General features: G+C 41.1%; 1 protein-coding gene across 8 annotated transcripts in view; it reads left to right on the top strand.

Moving 5' to 3' along the window:
- The first annotated feature begins 8,576 nt into the window (after nucleotides 1-8,576).
- The window catches only part of DDHD1 (DDHD domain containing 1), a 124,036-nt gene continuing 108,019 nt past the window's right edge, over nucleotides 8,577-24,593 (top strand). For all 8 annotated transcript variants that reach the window (XM_005561281.5, XM_005561279.5, XM_073997419.1 and 5 more), the window contains exon 1: nucleotides 8,577-9,586. In XM_005561281.5, coding sequence (XP_005561338.1) covers nucleotides 8,752-9,586 — 835 coding nt within the window. In that variant the 5' untranslated portion in view covers nucleotides 8,577-8,751. The remainder of the gene's footprint in view (nucleotides 9,587-24,593) is intronic.

Raw genomic sequence — 24,593 nt, 5'->3', positions numbered from 1 at the left:
TAAGGTGTTTTAGACGCTGATTCTCACCAATTCTACTTTGTAAGACTTACACATAAAAAGAAAGCAAGGGGAGAAAACTTTTGAAAAATAGGAAGTCTTTTGTTGCATAATATGTTTGCTGTCAGCTATGGCAAGTGACAATCACGGGAGGTACCACAAGAGCTTTCATACACATAAGCTCATTTTGTCTTAAATAATCTTTACCACAACAAAGTGAGGCAAGTATTGTTATTATTCCCATGTGACTGATGGTGAATCTGAGACTCAAAGCTCACACTCAGTCTTTCACAAGACTGAAAACTGAACCTAACTCTGTCTGCAATCTGCATGTGATTTGTATGACACCTGTAGACAGTGATTTTATTCAAATATGTTAATTGTCTAAATTGATGCAGTCCATAAAGGAAAGGGCTGCTTGAAGAAAAATCTCTAAAAGCAGGTAGGTGTGGTCAATATTAAATTGTATTTTCCCTTTTATTTTACTTATTTTATTTTATTATTTCTTTTTGAGGCAGAGTCTTGCTCTGTTGCCCAGGCTGGAGTGCAGTGGCGCAATCTCAGCTCACTGCAACCTCCGTTTCCCATGTTCAAGTGATTCTCCTGCCTCAGCCTCCCGAGTAGCTGGGACTACAGGTGCCCACCACCACAACCAGCTAATTTTTGTATTTTTAGTGGAGACAGGGTTTCACCATGTTGACCAGGCGGGTCTTGAACACCTGACCTCAAGTGATCTCCCCTCCTTGGCCACCCAAAGTGCTGAGATTACAGGCGTGAGCCACAATGCCTGGCCTATTTTACTTATTTTTAAAAGCTATTTTTAATTCTACAAGTAACATATGAATATGTGCTCATCATATAAAGTTCAGATATAGAACTTAAGGTCTACCTTTACTTCCCCCTCACCATCCAGAATTAACTATGCAGATAGTTTGGAACATATCCATTCAAACATATCCTTTTCTCAACAACTTGCATATATGTTGGTAAACATATAAAAATATATGCATATATGTATATACACACACAGATAGTGTGGGGATGTTTGTGTTTTTAATGTAAAAATAAGATCAAACCATGGGTTATTCTGTAACTTGACATTTTCCTCTAATAAATAATATGTCTTTGAGTTCTTTCTGTTCCAGTACATTCTTTTTGCTGTTTTTATTTTTATTTTTTTCTTTGATATGGAGTTTTGCTCTTGTTGCCCAGGCTGGAGTGCAATGGCGTGATCTTGACTCACTGAAACCCCTGTCTCCCAGGTTCAAGCGATTCTCCTACCTCATCCTCCTGAGTAAGTAGGATTACAGGCACCCGCCACCACACCTGGCTAATTTTTTCATATTTTTAGTAGAGACAGGGTTTCACCATGTTGACCAGGCTGGTTTGGAACTCCTGATCTCAGGTGATTCATCCGCTTCAGCCTCCCAAAGTGCTGGGATTACAGGCGTGAGCCACCATGCCCAGCTTAGCTCTTCTTTCCATAGTGTTCCATAGTCATGATGTACCATAGGCTATTTAACCATTCTGCTATTTTCATTCTTAGATCAAGATATTTTCTACTATAGAATAGCTTTCTGTTTTCAGTTTTTCTGGTTTTGGTTTTTTGTTCTTGCTTGGTTTTCAAAACAGAGATAATACACTTTGGATTATATTGTCTAATACCTATATCTATGTCAGTAAGGGTTTAGGAAAGATAATCTCTCTCCCATTGGCTTCCCAAAGGTACTTTTTAGAAAAATCCATGACTTATCTGAGAAGTTAAAGAGAAGAATATCTTTAGCAAAGTATTACAATAATATATTTATCAGGCCAGGCGGATAGCTCACACCTGTAAACTCATCACTTAAGGAGGCTGAAGTGGGTGGATCACTTGAGGTCAGGAGTTTGAGAACAGCCTGGCCAACATGGTGAAACCTCACCTCTACTAAAAAAAAAAAAAAAAGCCTAGTGTGGTGGCAGATACTTGTACTCCCAGCTACTCGGGAGGCTGAGGCACGAGAATCGCTTGAACCCAGGAGGCAGAGGTTGCAGTGAGGCAAGATTGCACCACTGCACTCCACCCCGGGTGACAGCAAGACTCTCTCTCAAAAAATATATATATTTATTAATTTATATTTCATCTAAAATTCTAAAAATGAAAATAAGTAATTCCCTCTACTGAATAATGCTTTATTCCCTTGCTTACATATGAAGAACAAATATCAGTAACTAACTTTCATCTGATTGAAACTATGAATCACATAGCTAATCTGCTGGAAAGCGCAGAATCTAATTGTGGCCCATCTGTATTTTACAAATATATAGGGCTTTGCCCAGGATGATTTATTCCCTGATTTTTTATTTTTCTAACCTCAATTTTCCCTTTTCTCCAATTTTCTCACATATATTTGTTCTTTTGCATGTCTTTTTTTTTTTTTTTTTTTTGAGGTGGAGTCTCACTCTGTCACCCAGGCTGGAGTCACTGGCGCAATCTCAGCTCACTGCAAGATCCATCTCCCGGGGTCGTGCCATTCTCTTGCCTCAGCCTCCCGAGTAGCTGGGATTACAGGCACCTGCCACCACGCTCAGCTAATTTTTGTATTTTTAGTAGAGATAGAGTTTTGCCATGTTGGCTGGAATTCCTGACCTCAGGTGATCCACCTGTCTCGGCCTCCCAAAGTGTTGGGATTACAGGCATGAGCCACCACACCTGGCCATTTCTGTTGTTTTAAATCATGCAGTGCAGCCGCAGGAAACGAATACACTGTCCCTCTATATCTTCTTAAGGTTTATAATTATATACATATATATATATATATATATATATATATATATATATATATATATCTCCTTCTTTTTTTTTTTTTTTTTTTTTTGAGATGAGGTATCACTCTCACCCAGGCTGGAGTGCAGTGGCATGATCTCAGTTCACTGCAACCTTCGCCTCCCAGGTTCAAGCAATCCTCCCACTTCAGCCTCCTGAGTACTTGAGGCTATAGGCACACCACCACGTCCGGCTAATCTTTGTTTTTGTTTTTTGTTTTGTTTTTGGTAGCAACAAGGTTTCGTCATGTTGCCTAGGCTGGTTACGAACTCCTAGCTCCAGCGATCCTCCTGCCTTAGCCTCCCAAAGTGCTGGGATTACAGGCCTGATCCACCTGGCCCAGAGGTTTATAATTTCTAACCTGAGAAGTACAGTCACATGAGTGATCAAAGTTTATAATTGTTAACCCGAGAATCAGAGTAATATGAATAATCAAAAGAAGGACTATTTGTGAGTTCTTACAGATGATTAAGAATTAGTGTGAATCTGATGTTGTAAACTTTAGAAGTGAAGAAAGGAGTCACAAATGCAGGGCCATTGTTACTAATTTCTCATATTTAAAATACATGTTGCTGAATCTTGAAGATAAAATTTCTGAAGAACTTTGCTTTCCTACCATGCCATTTACATTTATTAATGGTATTACCCTAACGGCTATCTAGTATGGTTCAAATAACACAGTGGGAGACCCACAAAAAGAATTTGTAAGCTTGTGAGTCTAGAATCATATATATATATGTGTGTGTGTGTGTATATATATATATATATATATATATATAATTATTATTATTATTATTTTGAGACGGAGTTTCACTCTTGGTGCCCAGGCTGGAGTGCAGTGGCAAGATCTCAGCTCACTGCAACCTCTGCCTCCCAGTTTCAAGTGATTCTCCTGCCTCAGCCTCCCTAGTAGCTGGAATTACAGGCATGCACCACCACGCCCAGCTAATTTTGTATTTTTAGTAGAGACAGGGTTTCACCATGTTGGGCAGGCTGGTCTCGAACTCCTGACCTTGTGATCTGCCCGCCTCAGCCTCCCAAAGTGCTGGGATTACAGGTGTGAGCCACCGTACCCGGCCTAGAATCATATTTTGTTCAAGCTGAAACTTTAAATGAATTGCTGACTTATGATGTAAGGATAAACATACTTTTTAAAGCAGTAGTTGCAAAAACAGTCAATCAATTCTGCCCTTCAGTCCTTTAAATGCTCAGCAAATTACTGACAGTTACATTCGTGGAAATAAATCCTTATTGGAACAAAGCTTCTCTTTTCTTTCCTTTTTAACTTATTTATGAAAATCAGAATAAAATACACATATACAAGGTGCTGCCTCTAAGTCTTGCTCAGCACCATATTATGATTATCAATTACTTTTTATTGAAGGCTCATATGAGTCTGTGAACAAATATATACTTTCAACTTACCTGTGGAGGTAGGAAAAAACCCTAGAGCACAGAAGTCATTAAATGCATCTACAATGGATGCATAATGTGGGCCTCACAGCAGCTGATAGCTATGGCCCAACTCATTTTTCTATAATGAAAGGGCAGGAAGATGGCCAAATCTGTCTGATATAAACAAGATGACGAGGATTTTGTGGCTGCCTCCACAGAGTATGCATCAATGTTGTATTGATTCATACTTTCTTTCATTAGAATATATACCTTCAGCACCATTGATCTTTATTTCCAAAAGGAATAGAAAGCATTTTTATAGGGTTTTCGCAAGTATGGTTTTGTGGATAGGCCTCTTATAAATCTTTAAGTAAATGCATTTCATAATTCTAAATTTTAAGTGTGATTTCAGTTAAAAATAAAACCAAAACCTTCTTCACAATAGCACTAGACAATAAATATTTGTTGAATGAATAAATGGAAGGATTAATGACTTTATTCATTATGAATCCCTACGTTATTTCTACCCACCTTGCTTCCTTTGGATTGTAATTTCATTTTGTCTATTAATCTGTTTTTAGGGAGAGAATGACCCCTGGGGTAGTGATGCAGCTATAGTGGCATTACAATTATATTCCTCACAGGAATTTAAAAGTTGGCATTGTGGTTTCATTTATAGACACCACTAGACTGTGAATGCTTCACTGTAGAGCCTAGCACAGTGCCTGAAATGTCCAGTGAATGTTCCCTGCTTCAGTCTAGGTTGTTGTTTCATTTAGTCAGAGCATCAAAGAAAACACTCCCATCTTTAAAAATTGGATAAGTGTAATCCTAAAACCAAAAAGTGAAATAAAATTTAAGGTATGGTGGATAGCTTATCAAACAGGAGATACAGCAGATGGTGGCATGGTTATGTCTGCCTTCTTTCTTTCATTCTAAATAGATGTCTTCCATCATACACTTTGGATGAAGCTATTTCAAGTGCAGGTGTGGGATGTTGGCTTAGGATAAATTACTCGGCATCAAGCGATCCCTAATGTTACAAAGGCGAAGACAGGTTAAAATGAGCAACACGGTGGCTTGTGCCTGTAATACTAGCTACTGGGGAGGCTGCAGCAGGAGAATTACTTGAGGCCAGGAGTTCGAGTGTGCAGTGAGCTAGGATTGGGCTCCTATACTTCACCTGGGCAACAGCAAGACCCTATCTCTAAAATAATAAAATGAACAACAGGGACAAACTTTAAGACAAGAAGAAAAAGGAAAGACAGCACGCAATTGCACTATAACATCTTTGAGACGCATGGAGGAGATGGTCATTGTTACCAGATAGGTCTTGCCATATGCCTAATGGGGACAGGAAAGTGGTAGGATACACAGATGAGCTGTTTTAGTCTTTAGTAGTACAAACCAACTGGTTTTACCTCTTTTTTTTTTTCTCCACACCAATAACTCCGTCAGGCTTGATTCCACATGCACCTGTTTCTTGCGGCAGCATGGCCCAGTAATGCCAGAAGTCTGAATCAATCACACTTATTTGCCTTACGTGAAAGAGGCCTGGTCTTGCATAATTATTAAAATACAGTGGAATGCTTTACATAGAGCCATGAAAGTTCAGATAATACTGTGTCCATTGTACACACTAATGATGTAGAGTGGTGAGGAGCCACCTGACACCTATTCTGGCAGGTGTGGACTAAAATAGATGCCCCAACCCATCTCCCTCTGGTCAGGATGATATTACCTGTGAAGATGCTCTAGAAAGCAAAAGGAGAGTACGAACAGGAAGCATTAGATAAAACAAGACTTTTTAAAGCAGAAAAGTTGAGAAGAAAAACATCATGATCTTTGCTTTGATATGGCCAGGGAGTGAAAAGGAAATAAATACATGCAGTCACATGAAGTTAGATATTGTGCTTTCAAATATCTTCTGAGCATTGTCAGCCTGGGACCCGGTATATGGGTCTGCCATAGCCCCAGCTCACTTCCAAGGGGCAGAAGCAATCTCAGCCCACAAATGTTGATTGACATCTCCCCTCAACAAGGTCTAGACCAAGCTTGTCCAACCTGCAGCCCATGGGCCATATGCAGCCCAGGACGGCTTTGAATGTGGCCCAACACAAATTCATAAACTTTCTTAAAACATTATGAGATTTTTTTTCAGGATTTTTTAAGCACATCAGCTACCATTAGTGTTAGTGTATTTTATGTGTGACTCGAGACAATTCTTCTTCTTTCGATGTGGCCCAGGGAAGACAAAAGATTACACACACCTGGCTCTAGACCAAGATAACAAGGTCAGCAGAGAATCTAGGATTCCCTTCTTCTGCCACTTGGGTTGTGTTGAGAATCAACATTTCCTTCAAAAATGATCACTCTACCTAAAACGAGTGTAGCATTTCCCCAGTGAACCACAAAAGTATAACCTTCTCAAAATAACCAAATAAGCACAACACTTAAAAATAATAGAAACATTCATTCAATGCAAAGCAAAAGTACTTTTTTTTTTTTTTTTTAACAGCGGATAATGTTAATGGAAATTGTGTAGTCAAGAGTTAAAATCTGGCCAAAATAATCTGACCAGATAACTATATAGTTAGGCTACATTCTATCAAGAAACATAAAGGAATAGAATTATTTTAAATGTTGTGATATTCCTTATTTACAATACCCTTCATAGTACTTTTCATACTGTCCTATAATATAAGGTATCTGTTTACTTGTCTGTATCCCCCTCTAGGCTGTAAGCTCCTTGAAGAAAGAAAGAACTCTCTCCCATTCTCTTTTATAGTAGAAGTTAGCATATTCATTCAAACCCTGTAGAATGAATGCTTTTACAGCTAGTAAATAGACCAAAACTCATATCCAATATCGTTTTCTGCATATTGTCAATAGAAATATTGGAGGAGCAACTGGGAAGCAAGTACTCAGAAATTTTTTTTTTTTTTTGAGTGGTAAAGAGCGTTCTGATCTTAGATGCTTTCAGTCAGAGCTGCAGTATACAATTGGATAGGTTGTTCACTGCACAAGGTTAACCAGCTAAGGGCACTAATTGGGGCAGAAAATCCAGCCTGTATTCTACTTGACAAGCCATGAACTCCAACACTGCTCTGTATCTGCCCACAGGAAGCAATGCCTTTTTTCAAATTCCTACAAAGGCACTGTACAAACTTCAGATGGGTCCTGACTTAAATAATGACAGTGTAATGTCTGACTGGTTACATCTCAGGAGCCTGAAAAATTGCCCTACCAATCTGATTCCACCAGAAAGAGAGTAAAAGAAACAGTGAAGATTGTCTATTCTTAAAATGAAAACACTGAGATTGGAGATAGTTTTTCTCTGGATTCTCAACATAGGGTGATGTGCTTACAAAACAATTTTTTTAAATAAAAAAGACCCACATAAGGGAGCCTCTGTATTCAACTTGATTCCAGAATATGAGTTACAGAATCAGAGATGCATAAAAATCTGGAAGAAACCTTAAAGTTCATAGAATTCCATTGCTAGAAGGAACTTTAGATATTATCTGGTCCAAGAATCTTAATTTTACAGATGAGGAAACTAAAAAGATCTGGGAGATTATGTGATTTGCCTGTGGCTGGTTAGCAATGCTAAATCTAGAACCTAGTTGCTTTCTAGCTCTCAATCGAATACTCTTTACCACAGTTGGCTGGACTTGACATCATTATAATCAATTAAGACTGATTGTACACCCACTGTTTGGGAGAGGCTGACATACAGACTTGGTTTCCGTCAAGTGCCTTGCAATGAGGTTGAGAAAACAGGAAATCCAAGCATTAAAATATAAGTAATAATATGAGATGGCATATGAAGTGAGGTTTAGATTCCAGTTTCCCAGTGGGAGTGGTGACACCAAGGTGAGTGATGGGTGTGGGGTGGAGTGCCCTCGTATCCATCCACTTATGCGTCCTGGTTCTGTCTGGAGGGACCAGGGCCTGGTGACAAAATGTCCAGGTGAGGCCGCAGTAGGGCCTAAGGTCAAAAAAAGCAATGCTGAATCCAACATCCCGGGGCCCTCTTGACACGCAGCTTAAGGCTCTGGGCTCATGACCCACACTGCAAGGATGAGTGGGATAAAGCCTATCCACATCTGGGCTGTGAACTCCAGAAGGGGGGGACCGAGGCAGCTGTGCATGAAGACCGCAGGGAAAGAGGAAGGGAGCCGAGGAGGCCCAACAGCGGCGGGCGACCTGAGGCAAGCCTGCACTCCGGGCAAGAGGGGCACGGCAGGAGGCCAGCTCGCGGCGCCTCTACAGCCCGGGCTTCCGGGGCGGCGCGCGCGGCCGGGGGGCGGGGCCGGGACCGAAGCACCGCCTACGTCGGGCTGCGTGACAATGGGGCGGGCCGCAGAACGCGGCTGCGGCGGATGCGGGTCTCGTGGGGGCGGAGCAGCTGCCGCTGCCGCCGCAGCTCGGGTCGGGATTTGAAAGATTAAAAACTCTGGGTGGAGAAGGCGGCGGCGTTGAATGTGTGGCGGAAGCGCTGGGGGTCACGGCTCCGCGCGCCGCCGGACAGCCGGCGGCGTCTCCACAGCATGAATTACCCGGGCCGCGGGTCCCCGCGGAGTCCCGAGCATAACGGCCGAGGCGGCGGCGGCGCCTGGGAGCTGGGCTCAGACGCGGGGCCGGCGTTCGGCGGCGGCGTCTGCTGCTTCGAGCACCTGCCCGGCGGGGACCCGGGCGACGGCGACGTGCCCCTGGCCCTGCTTCGCGGGGATCCTGGGCTGCATTTGGCGCCGGGCACTGAGGACCACAACCACCACCTGGCGCTGGACCCCTGCCTCAGTGACGAGAACTATGACTTCAGCTCCGCTGAGTCGGGCTCCTCGCTGCGCTACTACAGCGAGGGCGAGAGCGGCGGCGGCGGCAGCTCCTTGTCGCTGCACCCGCCGCAGCAGGCTCCGCTGGTCCCGACGAACTCGGGGGGCGGCGGGGCGACAGGAGGGGTCCCCGGGGAAAGGAAACGTACCCGGCTTGGCGGCCCGGCGGCCCGGCACCGCTATGAGGTAGTGACGGAGCTGGGCCCGGAGGAGGTACGCTGGTTTTACAAGGAGGACAAGAAGACCTGGAAGCCCTTCATCGGCTACGACTCGCTCCGCATCGAGCTCGCTTTCCGGACCCTGCTGCAGGCCACGGGTGCCCGGCGCCAGGGCGAGGACCGGGACGGCGACCATGTGTGCTCTCCCACGGGCCCAGCCTCCAGTTCCGGAGAAGATGACGATGAGGACCGCGCCTGTGGCTTCTGCCAGAGTACGACGGGGCACGAGCCCGAGATGGTGGAACTGGTGAACATCGAGCCTGTGTGCGTGCGGGGTGGCCTCTACGAGGTGGATGTGACCCAAGGAGAGTGCTACCCGGTGTATTGGAACCGTGAGTAGCGGGCTGGGGTTAGGGCGGGACGGGCTGTCCCTGCATGGGCCGATGTGCACCGGTGTGGGTTTGGGACTGGTCGCCGCGAAGAGGGAGGCGCGTGAGGCCTGGCGTTTGTCCGGGGCAGGATGGAGATTGCGCAGGGAGCGTCGGCAGGTGAAGGGTAAACGAGCAGATGGCAAAACCCAAGCTGCCTGGGGTCAGGAGGACTGGATACCTTAGTGAGTAGCGCCTCCTGGGTGAGCCGGGTGCTGCTGCCATCCCCTGGAAGTGATCCAGGAACGGATCCGCAGCCCGAGGTTTAATTTCGTGATCCTACCAGCTTTGTCCACCTGGGGATCTGGTTCGGTCTCATTTACCCTGAACAGCCTATGATTTAAATAGCGGCACGTTTTCTGGAGTAGGAAGGTTTGAGAGGATCTGCTCGAGAATCAACAGCTTAGTTATGGATTCAGGAAAAGAAAAAGAATCCCTGGCGGGAAAGGAGATAGGTGGTTCCCACTGGGTGTGTTCGGAGAGGTGGAAAGCACTGCGTGAAGCAGCTCTGGCAAGTGGCTCCGCTCCCTCGATGGAATACTGGATTCTGTCTCTTAGGTCCTCATTTACATATTTTCGTCTTTGCATCTTAACCTTGAAAAATTACTATTTCTGTGCCCCGTCTTCCTCATCTGTAAAAGGGGAGAAATTGTACCTACCTCATGGGATTGTTGTGAAAGTAAATTAGAAAATATACCTCAAGGGCTTGGAACTGTGGTTGGTACTTACGTGTGATACGAGTGTTAACAGTATTTATTAGACAATAACACAGATGGGTTTATAGTTGAATAGGAAGAAGGTGACCATAAATATCTGCCAGTGCATGCAGCAAATACTACATATGTAATATATAGTAGATATTCAATAGTCACAGAAGTTATTGACCACCAGTATTATATGTAATATACACTTCTAATTTTCATGGGCCCAGTGCCCTAACTCAGGTGTCTTCAATGATTGTCACAACCCTTAAATCCTCCATACAGTACTCTGCCCTCTATTAAATAATTAGATGGATTGATGACAGCTTCATTTCTGTATGTTTAGCACCTTACCATCGGCAGAGCCCATCACCTTTACCTTTGTACTCTGATAGGGCCTAGTGCAATACGTACTCAATAACTAGGTATTGAATTGCAATCAGTGATTCTGATAATGTTAAAACATTCATATGTTAAGCATGACTTACTAAGATAGCAATTCCAACGTGTGTCAAATCACCAAATAAAATAATAGCAGGAAATTTAATTTCTTACTGCACATTAAGATGATACTAAAGGCATTCATTACCATTTTTATAAGGTGAGATTCAGTGAGATCTGTTACATCATTCACTTTTTTAGATTATAAGCTCACTAAAGACAGGGTATGTTTATATTCATTCAGTTCTTTCATATTCAGAGTATTTGTATGTCCATAACGGTACTCTTGTGAAGGCATTAAGAAAGATGGGGAAAAGGAAAATCCTTACCCTTTGAGAGCTTCCCGCTCGGTGTTTCCTTCAAATGACTTAAACATCATCATTTTTTTTTTTTCCTGAAGATAGAAGTACCAAGACTTAGTGGAGTCAGAAAGTTGGATAAAAATACAGGGTATCCTTGGAGAGGGGACGGAAACCGAGAGATGAATCTTACCCTTAGATTAAACTGAAGTATATTCACCAAGAATACTGTGTGCTCTCTTGGTTTTTGATAAAATTGTTAATGCCTGCATAGTGCTTCACTGTTTACAAAGTGATTTTTGACGTTCATTATTTTACAGTGATGGCAAATTAATACTAACATTATATACATGAAGAAATGGGCTCAGCGAAATTAATGAGCTTGTCCAAGGTCACTCAGCTACAAAGTGATGAAGCAGTTCATTCATTAGTCTAGTGGGGGAATACATTGCATTATGCAAAGAGCTTCTGACCCATCCAAGGGTGAGGGTATCAGGAAAGCGTCCCAGAATATTTAAGACAGAGTCTTACAGGATGAATTTAATGAAGCAGAGAAATAGAGGGAAGGGCATTCCAGCTAGATGGGTACATACACAAGGACACAGGTCTGAAACTGCATGGCATTTTAAGGAAGTGAAGTCTACACCTGCAGGCACTGAGACACATGGGGCTGGGTTTGGGCTTTGACCAACCACAGAGACCGAGGTATGTGAGGGCTGGTGTTTGGTCAGGGACAGGATGGAGATTGTGAAGGGAGCACCTGCACATGAATGGCACATTTGGGAGAATGGCTGGAAAAGGGACAGAGTGGATAAGCAGTGCTAAGGAGTTTGGCCTTTATCCTGTGAGTAATGAGGAACCAAACAGTAGAAGGTTCTTTATACTTACATGTGGTTAATGACAATGCAAAGGTTGAGCTGGAGAGTTGGAAGCAGAATATCAGTAGAATGCTAGTGTCATAAATCAAGTAAGAACTGGTGGGAGCCTACAAAAGTTAACCTAAAGGTAATGTGGACTTGTCTTTCTCCAGTCTTCTTTCCTAAAGCAAATAGCCATTAGGCCAATTATAGCTTATAAATTTTTGTTAACTAGCGTAAGAGCAACACCTGTTTTTATCTCTATTTTAGCATTTTCTAAATAATTCTCTACAAGATACAGTCCTATGGATGTCCAAGCCCTCATATGAGCTATAATAAAATCACAATCGTGCTTTTTATCTATCCTGTAATTTGCCATTCCTCACAGAATCTCATATAACTTTAATTGGTTTCTTAAGTCTCTGTGTGTACGTTTTCACACTTTCTAGGAGGGTCCAGTCCCCCTATGGGTTCTTCAGCCTTTCTTCAAATAGAAAAACTCATACTATATGTTGCAGCTTTTGACCTTGCTCACATTTTACTTTTCCTTTTTAGCTGTTTTGGAAACTGGTTAGTGGTAATAAAAGAGTTTAAAAATAAAAAAAGTCCAGTAAGTTCCTGTGTAGAATGGTGGTATGAATCCATTGGCCATTTAGATTTTTGTGTCCTAATTTAGCCCACTGCATCTGGGTGTCAAGGCCAACAAGTTAGCTATACCTATTCTAAAAGAAAGATTTTATTTTATTCTTCCTTTTGAACTTGACTAGCAGATAAAATCTGAACTAATTGGGGTACATGAATCAGAAAGGAGAACAGAATTTGTCTTCTATTAATGAGCCAATATTATTACATATGAAAAAATATTAGTTGTAAACTTTTTTTTGTTTTATTGTATGTTTAGATATTCTTCTGGCTGCATGTGGACATTCTAGATAAAAACTAATCATGCTGAGTAATGGTTGTGAGCTCTCTTGTTCGCAGTGTTCTTCCTGTTTGTACTCATTTCATAGACTTGTTTTGAGGATTATTACATGTAACATCCTTATTACAGTGGTTGGCACATTGTACTAGGTGTTAACTATATGTGGATCTCAAAAAAACTATACACCTTATTTTTAGAAGTGCATATACAGGTTAGTAAAGTTAACCAGTGCACAGTTGTTGAGTGCCCACAATTTCTTGTTATTAGTCAGTACCTCATCAGAGGTGAAAGAATGTCTGTAAGGAATATTGGCAAGAAAGTGGCCAAAGCATTTAGTAATAGCAGATAGGAAGGCATATGGAACATTCTAGAGATATTTCATGAGCTTAGAATAATTCAACAATTCTAGGCCGGGCGCGGTGGCTCACGCCTGTAATCCTAGCACTTTGGGAGGCTGAGGTGGGTGGATCACCTGAGGTCAGGAGTTCGAGACCAGTCTGGCCAACATGGCGAAACCCTGTCTCTCCTAAAAGTACAAAAATTAGCCGGGCATGGTGGCGGGTGCCTGTAATCCCAGCTATTCAGGAGGCTGAGGCAGGAGAATCACTTGAACCTGGGAGGCAGCTGTTGCAGTGAGCCGAGATCGTGGTACTGCACTCCAGCCTGGGCGACAAGAGCAAGACTCCATCTCAAAAAAAAAAAAGAATAATTCAACAATTCTGATGGCAGTGATGTGTGCAGTTTGCACTAGGGAGTTGTGTGATTTCTATTCATTGACTAAATTAATAAAGTTATTGACATACTACATTTTTATATGTAGTATCCAGGAGTCTATAAACCACAGATTTCTTTTTTCCCCTCTGTCACCCCCCACCTTCTGGTATACTTATGCAGCCTACTTGCATTATTGTAATTTTAAACCATTTTCAGTTTCAAATGCTTTAGAAATAAACTGGTGGTTTTTGTGGTATATTGCAACAAAGGGAAAATTATATTCCCAGTAAAATGAGATTAAAAAAAAATTAGAGCTTTTCCCTTAATTACATGATGTTTACAAACTTGGTGTAGATGTGACCATGTTATTCATAATAACAATCCTTTGTGTGGCACAGGGCATCATGGAAAATAATGGAGTCCCGGGGGCAGAAGGCACTCTTTTTTTGATCAATTTCTGTCTCCAGTAAAGCAGAACTATAGGGATAGTGCCTGACCCTGAAAAAGTGTTGGAGACTTTTATCTTTTACTCTTTATAACTGTGTTATCCCCCACTAGCCTGGACTGGAAAGCAGCCTTGGACTGCATTGAACCCTGACTGCTCAGGTTTACAGTACCAAGGCCCCAGTTTTCTGAGAACCCACCTCATCCCAGATCAGATCTGCTTTAGAGTGCGTTTTAGAATGCACAGTGACCTGCTAAAACAGAACAAGGATGTGAATGGATAGTGACATGTATGGAGGGCAGGACCTGGCACCTGACCATGGCGTTTGGGGCTTCTCTTTCCCTTTGAAATGCGTCATTACTTTAAAAACTGATCTAATATCAGTTATTGATTCACCTTATGTATGTCCAAATTGTTATAATGCATGTTTTGCAAGTGCTTTATGCAAATGCTTAGAGCAATCAGTGTGGTTTTCTTACCCCTGTAAACCCCCTCTGCTTTTCTTTCCTCTTTTACCCTTTTCTTATAAAAGAGATCTTGTGTATGCTTCTCTCTTCCAAATTTTATTTTGGGTCTTTTATCTCCATATCACTCTTTATAGTTTGTGTTTTGCTGAGAAACCTTGATGTCTGGAACCTACAGTTGATCCTTTTTTGTAGAGAGCAAGAAAAATCTGGATGTGCTGGTCAAGGAATCCTCTGAGAATTATGGACACTGGGGAAGGACAGTGGAAGTCAGAGAGGAGCACTAGAAGGAGAACTTATTATTCACAGGAAGCCTAAGATGAAAAATATTGGCAAAAGAAATTGGGAAGTACGTAGTTATGGAATTCCTAATAACTAGGGAATCTGACCTAAGACCTTTGTTTTTTCGTGAATGTACTGGAATTTAAACTGTGCATGTTATACAAAAAAAAAAAAAAAAAAACTGTCAGCATTGATGAAGGGTACAGATATACAGAGTCCCTTCTTTTTTTCCACAATACACTCTAAAAGTTCAGTTAAAAAGTAGAACAAGGAAAAAATTTTTTTATAGTTACTGTATATAATCTACAGTTCTACTCTTTTGCGTCCACATTGGTAAAGGGAAATTGTGCCCATAAGAAGTGTTGAATCACTGATAATTGAGTAAATTAATAGAATGAAAACCACAATGCAGATACTTTCTGATACTCCTAGATTAGGAGACAAGTGACATTCAAGGTGGTAAAAAATTGGAACTTGCCTGTACCAGAGAACTGAAGAAAAACAGTAGCAAAATTGATATATAAAAGTAATTATATTTTATGTACTGCTTTTTAGCCTCAGCAAATTGTCAACAAGATTGAATTGTACATTAATTAATTTTTTTTTTTTTTGAGATATTCTGTTGCCGAGGATGAAGTACAGTGGTGTGATCTCAGTGCACTGCAAGCTCTGCCTCCCAGGTTCAAGCGATTCTCCTGCCTCAGCCTCCCTAGTAGCTGGGACTATAGGCATGTGCAACCATGCCCGGCTAATTTTTATATTTTTAGTAGAGATGGAGTTTCACCATGTTGACCAGGCTGATCTTGAACTCCTGACGTCAAGTTATCCATCCACCTTGGCCTCCCAAAGTGCTGGGATAACAGGTGTGAGCCACTGTGTCCAGCCTGTTTGTTTGTTTGTTTGTTTGCTGTTTTGAGACAGAGTTTCGCTCTTATTGCCCAGGCTGGAGTGCAATGGTGCAATCTCGGCTCACTGAGACCTCTGCCTCCCAGGTTCAAGTGATTTTCCTGCCTCAGCCTCCCAAAGTGCTGGGATTACAGGCATGCATTACCACACCTGGCCCATTAATGTTTATTTTAATGTCTTCTTACACTAAGCTATCTCTAGATAATCTTTATAATCACTGCTCTTGTATGTTTAAATAAAGTCTATTGAATGACCGCCGGGGGTCATTAAATCCGTAGATTTAATCATCTTCTCCCTCCACTTAGCAGGTATTTCCTCTATCTTGGGAGCCATTAACTTCATTACCACTATTATTAACATAAAACCCCCCGCAATTTCCCAATATCAAACCCCCTTATTTGTCTGATCAATCTTAATCACAGCAATCCTTCTACTCCTCTCTCTACCAGTCTTAGCCGCCGGCATTACCATGCTGCTAACAGACCGCAATCTTAATACCACTTTCTTTGACCCTACTGGAGGAGGAGACCCCATCCTATACCAGCACTTATTTTGATTCTTTGGTCACCCCGAAGTCTACATCCTTATTCTCCCCGGATTTGGAATAATCTCTCATATTGTAACTCACTACTCTGGGAAGAAAGAACCGTTTGGGTACATGGGCATAGTTTGGGCCATAATATCAATTGGATTCTTAGGCTTCATCGTATGGGCTCACCATGTATTTACAGTTGGCATAGATGTAGACACACGAGCCTATTTCACTTCTGCCACTATAATCATTGCAATCCCTACCGGTGTGAAAGTTTTTAGCTGACTTGCCACACTCCATGGAGGCAACATCAAATGATCCCCAGCAATACTTTGAGCCCTAGGCTTTATCTTCCTATTTACCGTAGGAGGCTTAACCGGTATTATCTTAGCAAATTCATCCCTAGATATCGTACTACACGACATATACTACGTTGTCGCTCACTTTCACTATGTTCTATCAATAGGAGCTGTCTTCGCTATTATGGGGGGCTTTATTCATTGATTCCTTTTATTCTCAGGCTACACATTAAATCAAACCTGCGCCAAAGCCCATTTTATCATTATATTCGTAGGCGTAAATTTAACCTTTTTTCCACAACACTTCCTTGGCCTGTCCGGAATACCCCGACGCTACTCTGATTATCCCGATGCCTACACCACATGAAACATCCTATCATCAATAGGCTCCTTTATCTCACTAGTAGCAGTAATCTTAATAATCTACATAATCTGAGAAGCCTTTGCCTCAAAACGTAAAGTACTATTAATCGAACAACCCTACACTAGCCTAGAATGACTAAATGGCTGCCCCCCACCCTACCATACATTTGAAGAACCAGCCTATATCAAATTAAACAAAAAAGGGGAGAGTCGAACCCCCTAGAACTGGTTTCAAGCCAATCTTATAGCCCCTATAACTTTTTCAACAACATATTAGAAAAACTATTTCGTAGCCTTGTCAAAGCTAAATTATAGGTCAAATCCTATGTATCTTATATGGCTCATCCAGCTCAACTAGCCCTACAAGATGCCACATCCCCTGTTATAGAGGAATTAATTACTTTTCATGATCATGCTTTTATAGCTATATTTTTAATCAGCTTCCTAGTCTTATATACCCTATCCTCAACACTTACAACAAAACTAACCAACACTAACATTACAAACGCTCAAGAAATAGAAACTATCTGAACCATCTTACCCGCAATTATCCTAGTCCTGATTGCCCTCCCGTCCCTGCGCATCCTATATTTAACAGACGAAGTCAACAACCCATCCTTTACTATCAAATCAATCGGACACCAATGATACTGAACCTATGAGTACACAGACTACGGGGGCCTGATCTTTAATTCTTACATATTACCCCCACTATTTCTAAATCCAGGGGATCTTCGACTTCTAGAAGCTGATAATCGAGTGGTCCTCCCAATTGAAGCCCCCGTCCATATAATAATCACATCTCAAGATGTCTTGCATTCATGAACTATCCCTACACTAGGTCTAAAAACAGATGCAGTACCTGGGCGCTTAAATCAAACTGTATTCACAGCTACACGACCAGGCGTCTATTATGGACAGTGCTCAGAAATCTGTGGCGCAAACCATAGCTTCATACCAATTGTTGCAGAACTAATTCCATTAAAAATCTTTGAAATAGGACCTGTGTTTACCCTATAGGCAACTTTCTCTCCTTTTCTTTTTCCCATGCTTCTACCCTACCGATCCTTAAAATACCTTACAAACCCACTGTATAGCTATACTAGCATTAACCTTTTAAGTTAAAGATTGAGGGGCACACTCTCTGCAGTGAAATGCCCCAGTTAAATACATCAACATGATTCAGTACTATCATGGCGATGCTCCCTACACTATATCTTATTATACAATTAAAACTACTAAACACAAATTGCTGCCAACTCCCCCTTACAAACCCATAATAATCACTGACAACCAAAATGAACGAAAACCTGTTTACCTCATTCTCAGTCCCAACAATCCTAGGTCAACCTGCTACAATCCCCATTATCTTATTTCCCATACTACTAATTCCATCCTCCAAATATCTTATTAATAATCGACTAATCATCATTCAACAAAACCTAACTCGACTCGCCCTAAAACAAACAATAATAACTCACAATGCCAAAGGACAAACCTGATCTCTAATACTAATATCCCTAACCACCTTTATCATCATGACCAACCTCCTGGGACTTCTACCCCACTCATTCACACCAACCACCCAACTTTCTATAAACCTGGCCATAGCAATTCCTCTATGAGCAGGCACAGTAATTATAGGACTTCGCTTTAAAACCAAAAACTCCCTAGCCCATCTTCTACCACGAGGTACACCCACACCACTTATTCCCACACTAGTGATAATCGAAACTATTAGTCTACTTATCCAACCAGTGGCCCTAGCTGTACGACTAACTGCTAATATCACAGCTGGTCACCTACTAATGCACCTAATTGGAAGCATCACACTAGTACTATCAACTATCAGCTTCTTTACTGCCCTACTAACCTCCACACTCTTAGTACTACTAACTATTCTAGAAATTGCAGTCGCCCTAATTCAAGCCTACGTCTTTACACTTCTAATTAGCCTCTATCTACACAACAACACCTAATGACTCACCAACTCCATGCCTATCACATAGTTAAACCCAGCCCCTGACCACTAGCAGGAGCCCTATCAGCTCTGCTTATAACATCCGGCTTAATTATATGGTACCACTTCTGCTCTACCACCCTACTAATACTAGGCCTACTAACCAACACACTAACCTTATATCAATGGTGACACGATGTTGTACGAGAAAGCACCTACCAAGGTCACCACACAATACCCGTCCAAAAAAGCCTTCGGTATAGGATAACATTGTTTATCATCTCAGAAGTCTTCTTCTTCATTGGCTTCTTCTGAGCATTTTACCACTCGAGCCTTGTCCCAACACCCTGCTTGGGAGGTCATTGACCACCAACAGGCATTACCCCCTTAAACCCCCTGGAGGTACCTCTTCTAAACACCTCTGTACTACTCGCATCAGGAGTTACGATCACCTGAGCCCACCACAACCTCATAAATAGTAATCGAAAACAAACAATCCAAGCCCTTGGATTAAATGACACTGTTACTGGTACTTCTGTATTCCAAGACCTCAGATACTGGAAAATCCTTGAGAAATACAAATTCCATCTGAATGGATGGCTTTTCCAAATAATGGAGAGTTAAGCTTTTATGTGCTGGAATGTAATATTAACTATATGGATGGAAATCTCTCTGATATTACTAATTGTCTCTGGCTGCTTCTCAGTGGACTATCTTTATGAACATTGATGCAGGATATCCTTTGAGAAACATGATATGGGACAAATAACTAGTTGTACTATGTTAAAACTTTTTTTTTTTGAGACAAGATTTTGTTCTGTCGCTTAGGCCAGAGTAAAGTGGAGTGATCATAACTCGCGGCAGCCTTGACCTCCCAGGCTCAGGCAATCCTCCCACCTCAGACTTCAAAGAAGCTAGGACCATAGGTGCACGTCACCATGCCCAGCTAATTTTTTAAATTATTACTTGTAGAGACATGGTCTTCCTATGTTGCCCAGGCTGCTCTCAAACTCCTGGGCTCAAGCAGTCCTCCTGCCTCAGCCTCCCACAGTGCTGGGACTACGGGGATGATCCATCATACCCAGCCTTCTTAAAACTGAAGATTTTAAAGCATGTGCCATGGAATGCTCTGCTCAGTAATGTTATGTTTTTATTATTTTTGAGATGGAGTCTCCCTTCGTCATCCAGGCTAGAGTGCAGTGGCGCCATCTCGGCACACTGCAACCTCCACCTCCCGGGTTCTTGTGCCTCAGCCTCCTGAGTGACTGGGATCACAGGCCTGCGCCGTCCCCACCCCCCCCGGCTAAGTTTTGTATTTTTAGTGGAGACAGGGTTTCACCATATTGGTAAGCCTGGTCTTGAACTCCTGACCTCGGGTGATCCACCTGCCTCAGCCTCCCAAAGTGCTGGGATTACAAATGTGAGCCACCGCGCCCGGCCTCTGCTCAGTAATTTTAGATGATGCACAGGGAGCAGAGTCAGAATTACTTCTAAGCCTTAGTGTAGATATTTAGTTAAATGCAATCCCACTCTTATATTTTACAACTTACTACAACTACTTAATAGCAACTTTTAGTTCATATTTTATTGGCTGAGTCCGTTATTCTCATTCTGTAGAATTGCTTCTAACTAGGCCCGGGGTATCTTATGTGTACATGATACACCTACTTAGACCTTCAGTAAAACTTGCATTTTAACATCTGGTTTATGTGTTGACATTAAGTACACCCAAGTTTGTTTATGATTTTTTTAAACAAAGTCTTTGCTGTAAATCAAAAGACACTTGTAGGAAAGAGAGAATCTACTTCAAACCAAAGATGTTGTTTAGCACCCAAACTGAGGAAATTTCAGTGTGGTTGCTGAAGCACTTTCAGTGACTCATATTCTTCCAATGTAGCTATCTGCTGCTGAAATGAACCTTTCCTATATGGCTAACACCATATGAGACAAATGTACCTGTCTGTAAGATTTAGGAAAAGATACTTGCCTTTGCTTAATGTTCTCATTGTATAGCCAATCACTATTATGCTTCTTATTTAAGATTAGCACAAGTTACCCATGATTCCGCTCTTTGCCTTTCACTGGAAAATATTAGGACTTTATATTTTAGAATATCTGGTTGGATATAGTTGCAGTTTATTCTTTAACCTATTTACTGTTTAGCTTGTTATGCTATTTTGTATAAACTACATTATCTATTACATTTGTTTTGGTAGGGGAGAAAGGTGCAACTATATCTCATGTATAGTGAATGCCCCTAATCTTGGAATACTGGGTTGAATCATTTGGAATTCTAATTGCCTGGCAGGATTCTGCCTTTTATGGAAAGACCTACAATCCATTAAGGAGTATGATAGGCCACACATAAAGGTTGAACCTTGTAAAAAGTAAAGAGGAAATTCCTCTTCAAAGACTTTCCTCCCCATCTAATTAAGAATAAAGAGTAATTTCTCTTAGAAGCAAAATTTATTCAAAGACCTGTGCTAACTTTCATAAATATCTGCTAGCCGTAATAAAGAAATCAATGTACTTTATGTTCTTAGCTCCTACAATTTAGCCTAAATATTTGCCCTCGCATGCTTATACTGGTCCAAGCAAGCATTAAGTCATAACCTGTTCCTCTTCCTTATTTGAAGGTGTTTTTACTTTTCTCAGCATTCCACAAGTTACTTCCTCCTGCCTTTGCTCTCCTCTGCCTTTGCTTCTTTTAAAAAGTTCTAAGTTGCTAGCCAATCAGGACAAATACAGAATATGAAGTCCCATTCCAGCCAATAGAAACCAGACACAGCAGTGAGGTGAATGCGTCAGGTTATAAATGACCCTGTCTCCTTGGTTCCGCGTACTCTCATGGCAGAACTGCTGGCGAGTGTACGCTTTCTGCAGAAAGTAAAAATGGCCTTGCTGAGGAAATTAAATTTATGTTCAAGAGCTATTTCTTTACGGCACCGAGGAACAAGCATTTCTAACAAACATGGTTTACAGCATTTGTTTTCAAATCACCACTCACCTTACCACAGTTCATCAGTTTCATCTCTGCCACCTCCATTTCAATTCTTACTGGTTTTTCTGGGGAGGCAACATTGTTTCGTATTTTAAGAATGTCAAGGACCACTGGATCCAGTCTTGGCTCAAATCCCAGCTCTGCTGTACACTGTGACCTTGAGCAACTGAAATTCCCTGTGTCTTACTTTCTTCTTCTATAAAATGTGGATAATAATATCTACCTCTTGTGATTGTTTTCGATAGGTAAAATATTTAAAGATCTTAAAAATATCCCATGATGAATAGTAAGTTCTATAAAACTGTTAGCTATGATTGTTTCTCCGTCTTCCTTGCCTGTTCAAATCCTTCCAAATTTCCAATCCACTTGACATTCTTCGCTCTCCTGTTTCAATTTGTAGTCTCTTTCCTCACATGGCATATTCTTGGCCTGCCATCTTGATAATCAACTCTCAAAATGGGCACAGCCCTAGTTTCTCTGTAACTATTGCCTGCCTTTATGAGAAGCTGTAATTTTTGTCTGGTCTCTCAGGCCCCAGAAAGGTCGGTGCTGTCTTGAGTTCTGGCTTGGACCTGGGAGAAGTTCACCAGTCATTCTCTTACAAATCTATTGCCTGTGGGAAAGGAGGAATTCTTTCCTGTAAAAGCATTCTAAATTCTTGAGCATCTGTTTTTGTTGCTATGCAGATCCTGTCACCAAATGTGAGAGATACCAACTTTATCCCCAGAGCTCATTTAGACGACTCTCCCAGCTACCAGGATTTTTGATAAAATAGAGAACTTTACAGTTTTCTAAAAGACTGCTCAGTTTTCAGTTAAGGCAAAGCCAGTAATGTTCTTGTTTTTTTTTGTTTTTTGTTTTTTTTTGCCATGCAGGCAAGAAAAAAATGGCCGACAATTCTTCTTATGATGGAGACCTTAGCATGAAAAGTATGAGAATTCTCTTAATTGATCTGCAGTTAAACCAGTAGTAGTAAGGATGGCAGCTAGGTTCTGGCAATTAGTGTAAAATCTAACAGTATCAAATAATCTTGACTCTCTCCTTAGTCAAAGGACATGGCAGCCATTCCTTATCCAGCATTGGCAATAAAAACCACATGGGAACAGATAAACAGATCTTTGTTGTCTAATTCCCTTAGTTTGAATCCTTGATTTACCATAGCTATATGCCTTCGGGCAATTTATAATCTCTGTGGCCTAATTTATTTCTCCTTTGTAAGTGGGGATCATTTCTGCTGCCAAGAGTTATTATCGGGTGATTATTATTAAGATTTCATTGAAGTACATATATGCAGAATGCTTAGCACAGTACCTTGGTCAATAAGCATTAGCTAAGCCAGGCTGGTATATTTGCTCTTGAACTAGAAGCCTATTATCTGGAAATTAAAAAAAAATACGTGGTAAACCTGTTCTATTTGGAGTTAGGGGGAAGGGTGGAAAGCTATGACTCTATCAAAATTACTTCAGCCTATACTTGATATATACACATACGTACACACATGTACTGTATATATTTTCGTGTACTCATCTAAAACTACTTAATCACTCCAAGAGTTCTGGGAGTCACAGTGAAGTTTCATACTTCACCTTAATTCCCCCTTTGAACTCTGAGTCTGAAGAAAATGTAGACCTTACTAGGTAAGATGAAGGCTTAGTGGAATACTCTTCAACCTCTGATTGCCTCTGCTGGATTCTGTAGTCTGCAGAATGGCAACCTGTGTTGTTAATTTCTAGCACTTTTGTGTGACCAGTAGTTTGCAGATTTAATTGAGTGTAACAGTTACTGGGAAGATTGTTAAAATACAGATTCTCAGATCTTATCCCTGGAGATTTGGTACAAGAGATCTGAGCTAGGGCCAGAGAATCTTCCTCTTTAATAGAAGAAATTTTGTTTGCAAAGGGTTCGAAGACCTTACTTTGGTAATTCTGTTAGTTCATAAACCCCCTCGTCTAAATGGCTGGAAGCTGCCTCATCTTCACTTGTTTTCACTTACACTCAGAGAATTACCAGTTCAGTCAGTCCAAGGTTGCATTTCTAGAGATTCTAGGGGAGTTAACCTTCTTCTGGCAAATTGGTAGTTTTATTTAATCTCTATTGTTCTTTCTACCTATGTATTGCCACACTGTCCTTCTACTTTAAAATTTCTGTATCTTATTGATCTTCTGTATTATTTTGTGAGTGAGGAGCAGGATGAAGTCTCCAACTGTAATTGTGGATGCAGTTAGCCTGTTAATAAAGTTATTTTATTTTTTGTTTCATGTATTTCAAAGCTCTGTTTATAGATGTGTATACATTTAGGATTATTACATCCTTTTGATGAAATATTGCCTTTATCACTTTGAAATATCCCCCTTATCTCTGGTAATGTTTCTTTTGTTGAAGTCTACTTTATTTGATAGTAATATAGCCACTCTAGATTCCTTTTGATTAGTATTCGTAATTTATATCTTTTCCTGCCCTTTTACTTTTAAACCTGTATGCGTCTTTACCTATCTGTTGAGTCTTGCTTTTTAAAATTTATTCTGACAACCTCTACCTTTTAACTGGCATTTTAGACCATTTACATTTAGTATGATTAATGCTAAGTTTGATTTTAAAATGAACATCCTGCTACTAATTTTCTATTTGTCCCCTTTGTTCTTCATACCCTTTCTTCTCTTTTCCTGCCTTCTTTGGGATTACAGTTTGTTTAATGATTCTCTTCTATCTTTAATATTAGTTTTTAGGGATACTTTTTCATATTTATCTTGGCTTGTGTTCCCTGGGTTTTTTGGTTGGTTGGTTG

Source organism: Macaca fascicularis, chromosome 7 (genome assembly GCF_037993035.2).
Source record: "Macaca fascicularis isolate 582-1 chromosome 7, T2T-MFA8v1.1".
In the NCBI taxonomy this organism is placed as follows: domain Eukaryota; kingdom Metazoa; phylum Chordata; class Mammalia; order Primates; family Cercopithecidae; genus Macaca; species Macaca fascicularis.
The sequence above is the reverse complement of the archived record's forward strand: the minus strand, read 5'-3'. Positions and strand labels throughout refer to the sequence as shown.